Source organism: Myxocyprinus asiaticus, chromosome 40 (genome assembly GCF_019703515.2).
Source record: "Myxocyprinus asiaticus isolate MX2 ecotype Aquarium Trade chromosome 40, UBuf_Myxa_2, whole genome shotgun sequence".
In the NCBI taxonomy this organism is placed as follows: domain Eukaryota; kingdom Metazoa; phylum Chordata; class Actinopteri; order Cypriniformes; family Catostomidae; genus Myxocyprinus; species Myxocyprinus asiaticus.
The window spans coordinates 36,724,072-36,736,863 of record NC_059383.1 but is presented as its reverse complement, the minus strand read 5'-3'; the positions used below and the strand labels follow the sequence as shown (position 1 = coordinate 36,736,863).

Below are 12,792 nucleotides of genomic sequence, written 5' to 3'. Positions count from 1 at the left end.
ATGACCATGAATGGGGTTATAGAAACTAAAACTCGTCTGTGGAATTACCCGATTTAAAATGAGGATATGGTGTCACACTAGAGGACGTGGTTTTCAGTGACAAAATGTATCAACTTCCTATGCTTTTAGAAACGTATATATATATATATATATATATATATATATATATATATATATTTTTTTATTTATTTTTTTTTTACTAAAATCTATGTTAAACTGATAAATTGTGCAAATGTGTCTTGCTAACTGCTAATGACGTTAGCTAAGAATAGCAAGGTCATTAACTCACACAAAAGGCTGAAACATCCTTTGGTGTGACAGAAAATGTCCTCTGGTGGGACACCACCTCATCTGTCACACAAGAGGACAAGGTCTATTAAAGAAGCATTTTAAATAATGAAATAAAATGTAACTAATTTTTGTTTTTTGGACCATTTTCAGTGTTTTAATTGCAATAATTAAACTACTTTCTGCTGTTTTTGCAGAACATTTGTACTGTTATAGTGATGATATGATGTATGATGATACTGCTATTCAGTGTCATGAAAATAAATAGTTATAAAAGTTAATTAACAGAGGTTCGGCAGTAGCATGCCAATTTTAATCTGACAAATCACAGCCCACGAGCAGGAGTATATAAGCAGCAGCTTACCTGCTTTCCGTGACAGATTTTCTTGGTATCCCACCTCCTCCCCATCTCCACCTATTTTCAAATATTCACTATTCATCTAAGGGTACGTTTACATGACATCGATATACTAAAAATTGAAAAGTTTTTCCTTTGCATTTTTGAAAAGTTTTGCATATAGACGACAACGTTGTCAAAATTATCCCCATTCACACGGATCCGCGAAAACGACTAAAAACGCTGTATTATGCATGCCGGGCCAGTAGTTGGTGATGTCACTTTGTAAAGAAACACTACACGCCTGCGTACATAAGCATTCATCCACAGAGCGGTGAATACAAACAATGAAGATGGCGATCGCTGGTCGTAGTAGTGATGCAGTAAATCTACACTTTGCTGGAGAAGCGTCAATAAACTAAAAATCTTGAGCAGCACAAACACAGTCCTGTAGTCCGCCATTGTAGTTTTGAATGTCTCGCACGTTGTTTTGAAGTACTCGCGCACATGCCTATAGACTGAACACGTAATACGCGTGCGCATGACGTCATCGTTTTCACAAATTCGTGTTTTTGTATGTTTACACAGAGACGGTAACGGCATAGTTTTCAAAAACGTGCACTTTGAAACTCAATTTCAAAAGTTTGCGTTTTCAGGCCCCAAAACGCCGTTGTCGCGTAAACGAACAGCCAAAACACATACAAAGTTTTCTGTTTTTAGTTCAAAATGTTGTTGTGTAAATGGCCCCTGAGAAAGTAAATTGGGGGGGGGGATTGGTGTAATCAGGACTCAGGACAAGTCTCGAGCTCCGAGCCCTCCAATATCGGACAGCAGGCCAAATATGCTTTACTCTGTTGAAGATTACATTTACACGCAAACTACTGAAGTATAAAATGTGGTCCATTTTTGGATCCTTCCATTTTTGGACTCTTTCATTTTTGGACAGAAACAATTGAGGGAGAAAAATGATTGGGAGAGAGAGAACATGAAAGTATAATGAGAAAATTAACAGGGATCCACACAGAAGGGAGGAGATCCTATAAGAGAACGATGAAGAAAGTAAATAGTTTAAATGTTGCTTTGAAAAATGCAACAATTATATTTAAAAATTTCAATCATCTTTCATTCAGTTAAATAAAAATTATTCATAATTTCAAAATAAATCAAAAACACCATATGAAAATAAGTGTCTAAAAATGAAAATAAATCTCTCTCATGCTCTTTATTACCTAACTTTTTTTTTCCTTCATTTTTGTTGTCACACCATAGGACACATTTACAGTGCAGTTCAGTGAAAAGGTTTAAAAAACATTAAGTTAGTGACTCCTTATATTTTCTTAAATATCAGACTTTACACTACATAAATAGATGTATTTATTTATTTATTTATTTTTCAAAAATTGTGCTTTACAAAAAAAATAGTTTTTTACTTCATATTTGTCAACTACCCATCTGCATTTTCCTCATTTAACCCTCCCCTTTTGAGTGATCATAAAACGACTCTGAAACCATGTGATTTCATTTCACACTTGAGCAAAGATGAATCCACAAGTCTCTGTTGCGCTTCTTTTTATTTTTCTTACTGGAGGTACAAAAGCACTTCAGCATGTACAGTATCAATGTATTGATGTTAATGAATGTATGAGATGTTAATGAAAGTCTTTTTTTCTTGCTAAAGGACACTCTCTCAAATGTTATGTGTGCAAATTTGATTTAATGACGGGTTCTTGTGACGGAAAACCAATGACATGTCCCAGTGGAGCTTCCAAATGTGCGAGTATAACAGCGGACCAATCCATTGGTAAGTCTGGTCATAAACAACTGAAAGTTAAAGTACACTGGAGTGAAAATGATTATTTGTTGAGCTCTTCACAATAATTATTTTCCAAATTATATCCTGAGGAAATTTGTCTTATGTAAGCTTGGCGTTTCTGGGGAAAATTTCTTCTTCTATCTTAAATTGGGGGTTTCTGTCTTTGTCGTAGGTTCCACTAAGGTGTCTCTCACAACTAAGCTTTGTACTGACCATTGTGAACCTGGAACCCAACAGCTCCCAACTGGAACAATTTCTACCAAGTGCTGTGACACTGATCTCTGCAATGGCACAGGTATTGTCCTTCACTTAACCATGTGCTAATTTACATTCATTAAGCCGACACTTTTATCCAAATCAACTTACAAATGAGGAAATAACACAAACACACGTGATTGATCATAAAAAGCAGACAATATTAAAGTACAGAACAGTAGAGAAAAATAGAATGTTTTGATGAAGAAGAATAAAAAGTGCCTTCATACTGTGCAATGGAGTGAGTCTTATGCCATGGTTTGGAAATTTGTGATGAACTTAGCTGATCAGGTGGAAGTTTGAAGTTCATTTTACCTCAGACTGACAGTGACTGTAACGACTAGCTTTAGTAATTGTCAGAGTTCAGGAATATGATATTAGAATTAGGGTACCGGTTAAAGAATTAAGTATTTGATCACTTTATTGTTGCAATTCAAAAAGTCAAATTCTAATTAAGTGAATCTTTAAATATATTTACTATGTTTTTGTGTATGTAAAAACACCTCTTGTGTTGATTAGATGGAATCTATAAGGGCAGTTTCTTGCTTCTCTTGTTGCCGCTGTTCTTCTACATCCTGTTGCACTGAGTTCAGCAGCACTTCCGATTCTACAACTGCAGTGAAGACCACATACCACCACAACAACAGAATGTAAAGATTTGTATTTAATAACTTTGCATTACTAAATAGAGCTTGTTTGTTGCTTATCCTTGCAATTACAGTGGAAGGAACTCAACTCAAACTATTGTTGTAAAAAAAATCACATTTACTGATCTATGTAAAATGTACAAAATCTTTATTTCCAGAAAAAGTCAAACTAAACTGCTGAAATAAAAGATTTACACACATATATTTTGTGGTTATTTGTATTACCATTTTAGCGACCTCTTGAAATCTTTATCACACAGAATTTCTTGGAAATCGGTTATTTATAAATACAAGTTCTCCTTTCACTTCTGCTTTCACTGTGAATCTTGCAACTGCTTTTGTTTTACAAATGTACAAACGACCGGGAGCATGCAGCTACACACTTCAGTTCAGAGTAAATTAAACTTAGATTTCCTTAAGTTATATCCAATTTTACAACTTCGTGACAATGTGTAACACCGTAAATCCCAAAATGACCATAGTCTGCCTGGATGTTTACATACACTTAGTATAGAATGTGTCACGATTATACATGTATTACTTATAGCTGTCTCTGCATATTGAGGGATAGGACAAAGTATTTCAACATCGAAATAATTACACACATTAGCTTTAAACTTGTTTACTCTTTTCATCATGCAGGGCACTGATTCTTGAGATAAGGGACAAAACATGTTTAAAATCTTAGTTTTTATTTTTTTTAATGAATTCATTTGAAACTGATATATTTGAAGACAAAGGTCTCAGCAAACAAACCATGTAAGGGAAGAAGATTTGTTTTCCCTGAAAATTGACATTTATTTACTTCATAACTTACATCTTACTGTCATTTGTGTCAACTCCATCAGACACACTAAAAGCATGCTATTTTAATTTGATCCGTCCAACAAGAGTGTAAAGTCTTTAATTATCTAATAATGGTGTTCAGTAAAGGAGTTAAGTGAAAATACATTCTATAAAAAAATTTCCCTGTTTTTACACTATTCTTATGGAGTTGACAAAATGGAATATTTTTCCATCTTAACTGTGTGTTGTGCACTGGAGTCTTTTTTTTTTTTTTTTCTTCAGTTAAAGCTGCCTCTAACTAAACTAAAATGCCAAAATGTATCCCACAATTCTTACAGAAATTATCACAATGAGAATGACAGAGTTGACATGTTGAAGCTGTGAGCGCAGAGACTTAAATATTGTTTGTTTTAAATCTGAAAAAATATAAAACTTACTACTACTGTTGCATCCACCATGAGTGGGAGGTGTGAAAGGGGTCCTCAGGGTTATAGCTGACCATGATATCTGATTTATTCAGGATTATAAAAATATCTGACAGAGTTGATGCAAGGTGAGGACACAACTTTGATAAGTCAGTTTTATATGGAAAATATAATTTAATGTTTACTTTATGTATTGTTTGATATCTTACAGATCCTCACCTTTATTTGATATTTATACTTATGAATTTGTTGCATTTGTAAACACTTTGTTTGGCAGTTTAGCATTGTGCTGAGGACAGGTTAAGTTACATGTGCTTCCAAACATAAAGCATGCATTAAAACATTTTTTTTAAATAAAAATAAAAAACATTTAAGTAATAAATGCCCTGAGTATACACATTTCCTTTAGATTTATCTTTTCCAGTATTTATATAATTATGAATTTTTTTATTTTTAACATAAAGATTACTTTTTTATGTAAGACATGTTTTGTTCTTTATCACAAGAATCAGTGATGGACATTTGATGATGAGTCAGAGATTGTAAAAGAATGCGCCTCTAAATATATCTGTGATGGGGCAAAGTTTATTTAAAATGTTGTAAACGTGACATGCTGTCAGGTGAACCTGTGTAACAGTGCTGAGAGCTTCACCCAGAGCTTCTTGCTTCTCTTGGGGCTTCTGATCAACTACATCCTCTTTAAATGAGTTCAACAGCTTCAGATCTACAGCGGCAGAAAAGAGGATTTACAGATTCCTACTGTCACATCAAAATGGGCATATATATTTGTAATGAACTATTATGCTGTACTAAACAAAAATTGCTTTCTGAAATCATTTGCTTACCTTTAGAGTCATGGTGTACTTCAGAATATACAGTACTGTGCAAAAGTCTTCGGCACATAAGATGTTTAACAAAAGCATTTGTCTTAAGATGGTTATTTATATCTTCAGCTTTAGTCTGTCAATAAGAAATATAAATGTAAGACTCACAAACATTACTTTTGCAAATAGAAAAGATTAGAATAGAAGAACAGGGAGCCCTGCAACAGATGTCATGTCCCCCACAAAGCCCCCCTCTGAACATCGTGTCAGTCTGAGATTACATAAAGAGACAGAAGCAATTGAGAGAGCCGAAATATATAGAAGAACTGTGGGGAATTCTCCAAGAATCTTGGAACATCCTATCTGCCAACAGCCAAGAAAACTGTCCAGGTGTACCTAGAAGAATTGCTGCTGTTTTAAAGGCAAAGGTGGTCACACCGAATATTGATTTAGCTTTTTTATGTTTACTTGACTTTGTATGATATTAAGTGATAAATGAAAACTATTTATGTCATCCTCACTATGCGGGGACAAGAAAAAAATCTAGCCTGTTTAGTTTTTCATACATTTGTAACGCAATATTTGCATTAACAAATATTAAAGCTAGTTTTTTCTGTTCACAGTTATAAAACACAAGGGCAAAAGGAGCAATAAGCAGACATGAACATTTGACAAATATACTTTTGTCCCGATCATTTCAATCAATGTTTGTAATCTTTGTGTAACAAACATAAGAGACATATAGTGTAGAAATACATTGTATGTTGCTTAAAAATATGATAAAGGACTATCAAGCGACAAGTGACAGCCATCAGGCCGAAAAGTCTACTTAGGTAAATCAATAATTTAGTGCAATATTAATTCACTTAATACTTGCAACCCAGTTATTTACACTAGTGTCTAAAACTGTATTTGCTTCATTTATGAATTAATATTTTATTGCAATGCTGGATCTTAGTAGATGCAACCTACTGTGCCTAGTTTTGCTTTTTTGATTATTACTAATGTTTGTTTTCCAACCTTTATTCACAATAAAGTGTAAAACTGTATTTCGCATCATTTGTGAATGAATACTTTATTGCAACATTATTTCACTTGCAACATACTGTCCCTAATTCTGTTTAATTTTGTAAATTTTGTGCAAATGCAGGAAAATATTAAAGGAATATTCCGGGTTCAATAGAAGTTCAGCTCATTCGACAGCATTTGTGGCATAATGTTGATTACCACATCAATTTATTTCCACTCATCCCTCCTTTTCTTTAAAAAAGGAAAAATTTAGTTTACAGTGAGGCACTTACAGTGGAAGTGAATGGGGCCAATTTTTGGAGGGTTTAAACACAGAAATTTGAAGCTTATAATTTAAAAAAGCACTAACATTAATCTGTTAAAACTTCTGTATTATTTGAACTGTAAAGTTGTATAAATCGTAATTTTTATGGTCATTTTAGGGATTTAGGATGTACAGCATTACGTCATCATGGCAACAACATTGTAAAATTGGCTATAACTTTACACAGAAATGGTTAGTAAGTGATTTTAACACACTAAATTCATGTTAACATACATATTGTTTACGTCTTGTGGCTAAACTTTTGACACAGTGACCATTTTAATTTTAAAGGCGTCATGCATTGTAATTATTATTATTTTTATTTTTTTTAAATGTTCACTGAGGTCTACTTATAATGTTAGTAAGACTTTTTCATCAGAAATAGTCATAATTTGGAAATAATTTTCCATTTTCTATCCTGTTTTTGGCCCTCTGATTAAAAAGCTCAATTTTCGGGTCTTGACCCCTTTAAGACTTCAGTGTAAATGCCTACTGCTATGATTGGGTAACATCTTTGCATATGAAATAATTGTCAATGATAGTGTCAAATGTATGTTGTTTTAAAGGAGTTTTAGATATTTCTATTGGAAAAAAAGCCAAAACAAAAACAAATCAAAAATGTATTTTGTTGTATAATGGGGCGAAGACCCTCTCTCACCTTTCTGTTCACTTCAATCCGTCTTTAACTCACAAAACAACAAACTCTCTCTTATTAATAATGCACAGTGACACATATATTATGATTCAATAAATCGCGAGCCATCACGTTATAATCTAGCTGCATTAAGCATGTGCGCTCGAGGGACAAGCTTCTCCGTGACAGAGTGTTGCATCAGTCGGGTGCAGTTTCAGTCTCTCCCCCTTAGATCGGGACATTCACACAACTCATAGAAGAGGTGCTGACCGCACAGAGAAATGCCAGTTTCTGAGTTTGTACTTATTTACATGAACTGCTTCCATGTTATTTGAACTTTAATAAAGCTATAACTCATTAAATATAACTGCATTAAAGATGTAACGCTGGGGTGTTTAAAGACACTCGACACGCAAGTTTTGCTTCAGCGGAGCAGCAGTGTACATCTGTATTTACTTATTTTATATTTTTGCATTACAATTCCCTCATACTTTGCGATCTACATCACCTGAAGCTGTTTGGAAAGTTTAGAGTGCATCTGTGAGCGGTGTAATTCTTCCTCTCCTCAATCAGGCACGAGCTGCAGTGTTGCTCTCACGCTTCATCATTAGAGTTTAATGTAATCTCATGTTATGTTAAATGAGATCAAATGACTACTCGACAACGAACATTTTTGACATCTATGACGTTGTTGATAACGTTGACTAATTGTTTCAGCCCTAATATGAAGCAATACAATTAACATGGATACTCACACTTGTCTGTTGCGACATTATTGTCGGGTCCAATATAGTTAGCACTGCATCAACTTTTAATTTAAGTCTCTTTGCAAAGCCTGCATCGAACTGTGTCTTGTTTGAAAAAGAATACACAGTAAAATGAAGCGAACAAACAAACAAACACTGTCTTACTGACGCGATCCAGGACTTCATTAAAAATAAATGTCAGCCACTCATTCCTTTGTTTAGGAAATTTAGGAATATTGGTTTCAATAAACCTTTTTTTGGACTAACGAATACATTTTGAGTTCTGAAACATACAGTATGTTTTTATAGTACTATGACCTCTTATATGGCAAAAGATCAAGGAAAATTTGATTTCTCAATGCATGACACCTTTAAGGAATTGGCCCCCATTCACTTCCATAGTAAGTGCCACACTGTAACCCAGATTTTTGCTTTTTTTTAAAGAAAAGGAGGGACTTATTAGGTAAATTATTATTATTATTTTTTTTTTGGTTAATCAACATTATGCCACAAATGCTGTTGATTGATCTTAACTTGTATTGAACCCGGAATATTCCTTTAAAACTGTTATTTAAAGTGTATAAAGTGTAAAACTGTATTTACGTAATTGACCGGCAGGTGGCAGCAGATAGGCTTGTTTTTGTACGGCAGAAAATCAAGACATTTCAATTTGCTGACATCAAAAGCATTTTAATGCAGTGTAAGTTTTTTGAGCGCTGTAATTGCTTGTAAAACTCAATTACAAGGTTACATTTCAAAATACACCATATCTTAATTTAAGCGCTGTATCAGATAGGTCAGCAGACGGGTTTATCATTAAATAAAGATACCTGTTTATAATGACATGATAGAAAACTTCAGAACAATGACTTCCAAAAATCTGTTAGACTTTGGATCTACTGCTTTCCATTTACTGTATGGTTGAAATTATTTTGATTGATCAACATCACTGATTTCCCAATCAACTTTGTTCCCTAATGTAACAGTTTTCAATTTTGGGGGCAAAGGTCAAATGAGAACATGTTTGTCAGTATACCTTCCAGTCTAATCTTTGTATTTGGACAGTAACATTAACAATTACAATTTACTGTCAAAATGAATAAGGCTTATGAAAATGTCTCCAATAGCAGATCTCTGATTTTAATGCATCACCATTAGTGTCATTTTGTTTTTAAAGATTTCACAAAAGTATTTTTATTTTTTTTAATGAAAGTTCCTTATGACAAACTAACCTTTCTAAACTAAATTTATCTGAAATAGAACATTATAATAATTTTAATGTTTTGTACCTCTCTTATCCTTGGGATTTAATGTTAGAATCTTTCTTATAAAGACCCCACTATCGGGTAAACATACAGAATCTCTAGCACAATCAAAATCAAAACACCCAAAGCAAACAACTGCCAGGGTATCAGATATTTTTGTGCTAGTTTATTCAAGTGAGCATGCCATGTTTAGTCAATAACTGAACTTTGATTGCCTCATTCTGAGGAAAAGACTTGACCATATCAGCATCGCTGAGCGTGACAGAGAGCTGGAGTGTGTGTTTCTGACCTAGTTATACTTTTGGGGACAAAATCGCTGAAAATGGCCCCAGAAATTAGCTAAATCTAGAAAAACAAGATCTATTGGGAGTGTCCTCAAAGGAAAATGCATTTCATAAATAAACAGGCCTATATTTTGATTTTCTAAAAAGCCATTTTATTTCTTTTAAAAGTAGGGTTGTGGTTAAATAATTCACTTAATAGAATTAAATAAAAACACTCTCAATTTTTTATGTAGCTAAACATCTGTGTGTGTGTGTGTGTGTGTGTGTGTGTGTGTGTGTGTATGCATGCATGTGTGTATATACAGTACACAGTTGTGCTCAAAAGTTTGCATACCCTGGCAGAAATTGTGAAATGTTGCCATTGATTTTGAAAATATGACTGATCATGCAAAAACACTGTCTTTTATTTAAGGATAGTGATCATATGAAGCCATTTATTATCACATAGTTGTTTGGCTCCTTTTATATCATAATGAATCACCCAACAGAAATCACCCAAATGGCCCTGATCAAAAGTTTACATACCCTTGAATGTTTGGCCTTGTTATAGACACACAAGGTGACACACACAGGTTTAAATGGCAATTAAAGGTTAATTTCCCACACCTGTGGCTTTTTAAATTGCAATTAGTGTCTGTGTATAAATAGTCAATGAGTTTGTTAGCTCTGACGTGGATGCACTGAGCAGGCTAGATACTGAGCCATGGGGAGCAGAAAAGAACTGTCAAAAGACCTGCGTAACAAGGTAATGGAACTTTATAAAGATGGAAAAGGATATAAAAAGATATCCAAAGCCTTGAAAATGGCAGTCAGTACTGTTCAATCACTTATTAAGAAGTGGAAAATTCGGGGATCTCTTGATACCAAGCCAAGGTCAGGTAGACCAAGAAAGGTTTCAGCCACAACTGCCAGAAGAATTGTTTGGGATACAAAGAAAAACCCACAGGTAACCTCAGGAGAAATACAGGCTGCTCTGGAAAAAGACGGTGTGATTGTTTCAAGGAGCACAAAACGACGATACTTGAACAAAAATTAGCTGCATGGTCGAGTTGCCAGAAAGAAGCAAATGACACAAAAAAGCCCGGTTACAATATGCCCAACAACATTTGGAGTGATGAGAGTAAAATAGAGCTTTATGATCACAACTATAAGCGCTAGGTTTGGAGAGGGGTTAACAAGTATTGCACCTTTTTCCAGAGCAGCCTGTATTTCTCCTGAGGTTACCTGTGGGTTTTTCTTTGTATCCCAAACAATTCTTCTGGCAGTTGTGGCTGAAATCTTTCTTGCTCTACCTGACCTTGGCTTGGTATCAAGAGATCCCCGAATTTTCCACTTCTTAATAAGTGATTGAACAGTACTGACTGCCATTTTCAAGGCTTTGGATATCTTTTTATATCCTTTTCCATCTTTATAAAGTTCCATTACCTTGTTACGCAGGTCTTTTGACTGTTCTTTTCTGCTCCCCATGGCTCAGTATCTAGCCTGCTCAGTGCATCCACGTGAGAGCTAACAAACTCATTGACTATTTATATACAGACACTAATTGCAATTTAAAAAGCCACAAGTGTGGGAAATTAACCTTTAATCGCCATTTAAACCTGTGTGTGTCACCTTGTGTGTCTGTAACAAGGCCAAACATTCAAGGGTATGTAAACTTTTGATCAGGGCCATTTGGGTGATTTCTGTTGGGTGATTCATTATGATATAAAAGGAGCCAAACAACTATGTGATAATAAATGGCTTCATATGATCACTATCCTTAAATAAAAGACAGTTTTTTTGCATAATCTGTCATATTTTCAAAATCAATGCCAAAATTTCACAATTTCTGCCAGGGTATGCTAACTTTTGAGCACAACTGTATGTACATAACTAAGTAACTGAGTCAGATTTATAGGCCTCCTTGCTCGCACACGCTCTTTCAGTTCTGCCCACAAATTTTCTATCGGATTGAGGTACATCTATACATTTACTAATTCATGCGATTATCTAATCAGCCAATCGTGTGGCAGAAGTGTAATGAGCTTCAGTTAATGTTCACATCAACCATCAGAATGGGGAAAAAATGTGATCTCAGTGATTTGGACCGTGGCATGTTTGTTGGTGCCAGATGGGCTGGTTTGAGTATTTCTGTAACTGCTGATCTCCTGGGATTTTCACACACAACAGTCCCTAGAATCAGAGAATGGCCAGACTGGTTTGAGCTGACAGAAAGGCTACGGTAACTCGGATAATCCCTCTGTATAATTGTAGTGAGCAGAATAGCATTTCAGAATGTACATGTTGAACCTTGAGGCGGATGGGTAATAACAGCAGAAGACCACATTGGGTTCCACTTATGTCAGCCAAGAACAGAAAACTGAGGCTGCAGTGGGACTACCATGTGTGTACCTCAGTAGAAGGTACTTGGATTGTTTTTCCAATCGTCTACTGTCCAGTTTTGGTGAGCCTGTGCCCACTGCAGCCTCAGTTTCCTGTTCTTAGCTGACAGCAGTGGTACCCAGAGGTGTCTTCTTCTGCTATAGCCCATCCACCTCGATGTCTGAGATGTTGTACATTCAGAAATGCTTTTCTGCATAGCACTGTTGTAACGTGAGGTTATTTGGGTTTCTGTCACCTTCCTGTCAGCTTGGACCAGTCTGGCCATTCTCCTCTGACCTCTGCCATTAACAAGCCGTTTTCATCCACAGAACTGCCACTCGCTGGATGTTTTTTGTTTTTCGTACCATTCTCTTTACACTCTAGAGACTGTTGTGTGTGAAAATCCCAGGAGATCAGCAGTTACAGAAACACAAAGAGAGCCCGTCTGGCACCAACAATCATGCCACGGTCCAAATCACTGAGATCACATTTTTTCCCCATTCTGATGGTTGATGTGAACATTAACTGAAGCTCCTGACCTGTATCTGCATGATTTTATGCACTGCACTGCTGCCACACGATTGGCTGATAATCACACGGATGATTGTTGGTGCCAGATGGGCTGGTTTGAGCATTTCTGAAACTGCTGATCTTACGGTTGCCGCTGTTTTGGTGGCACGATAGGGACCTACACAATATTAAGCAGGTGGTTTTAATGTTGTGGCTGAACGGTGTATATATAAATATATCAGTAGTTTGAAATTGTAGGGAGACCGACACGACTGCCTCATTCA

The 12,792-nt window shown here is 35.4% G+C and overlaps 1 protein-coding gene across 1 annotated transcript; it reads left to right on the top strand.

The window, feature by feature from the left end:
- Window positions 1-2,107: 2,107 nt before the first annotated feature.
- LOC127430479 (three-finger toxin MALT0070C) lies at window positions 2,108-3,540 on the top strand. The gene is made up of 4 exons (XM_051680281.1): window positions 2,108-2,213; window positions 2,304-2,426; window positions 2,611-2,733; window positions 3,213-3,540. Exons 1-4 carry the CDS (start codon window positions 2,165-2,167, stop codon window positions 3,278-3,280), a joined length of 363 nt encoding a protein of 120 aa, XP_051536241.1. The 5' UTR covers window positions 2,108-2,164; the 3' UTR covers window positions 3,281-3,540.
- Window positions 3,541-12,792: the final 9,252 nt, after the last annotated feature.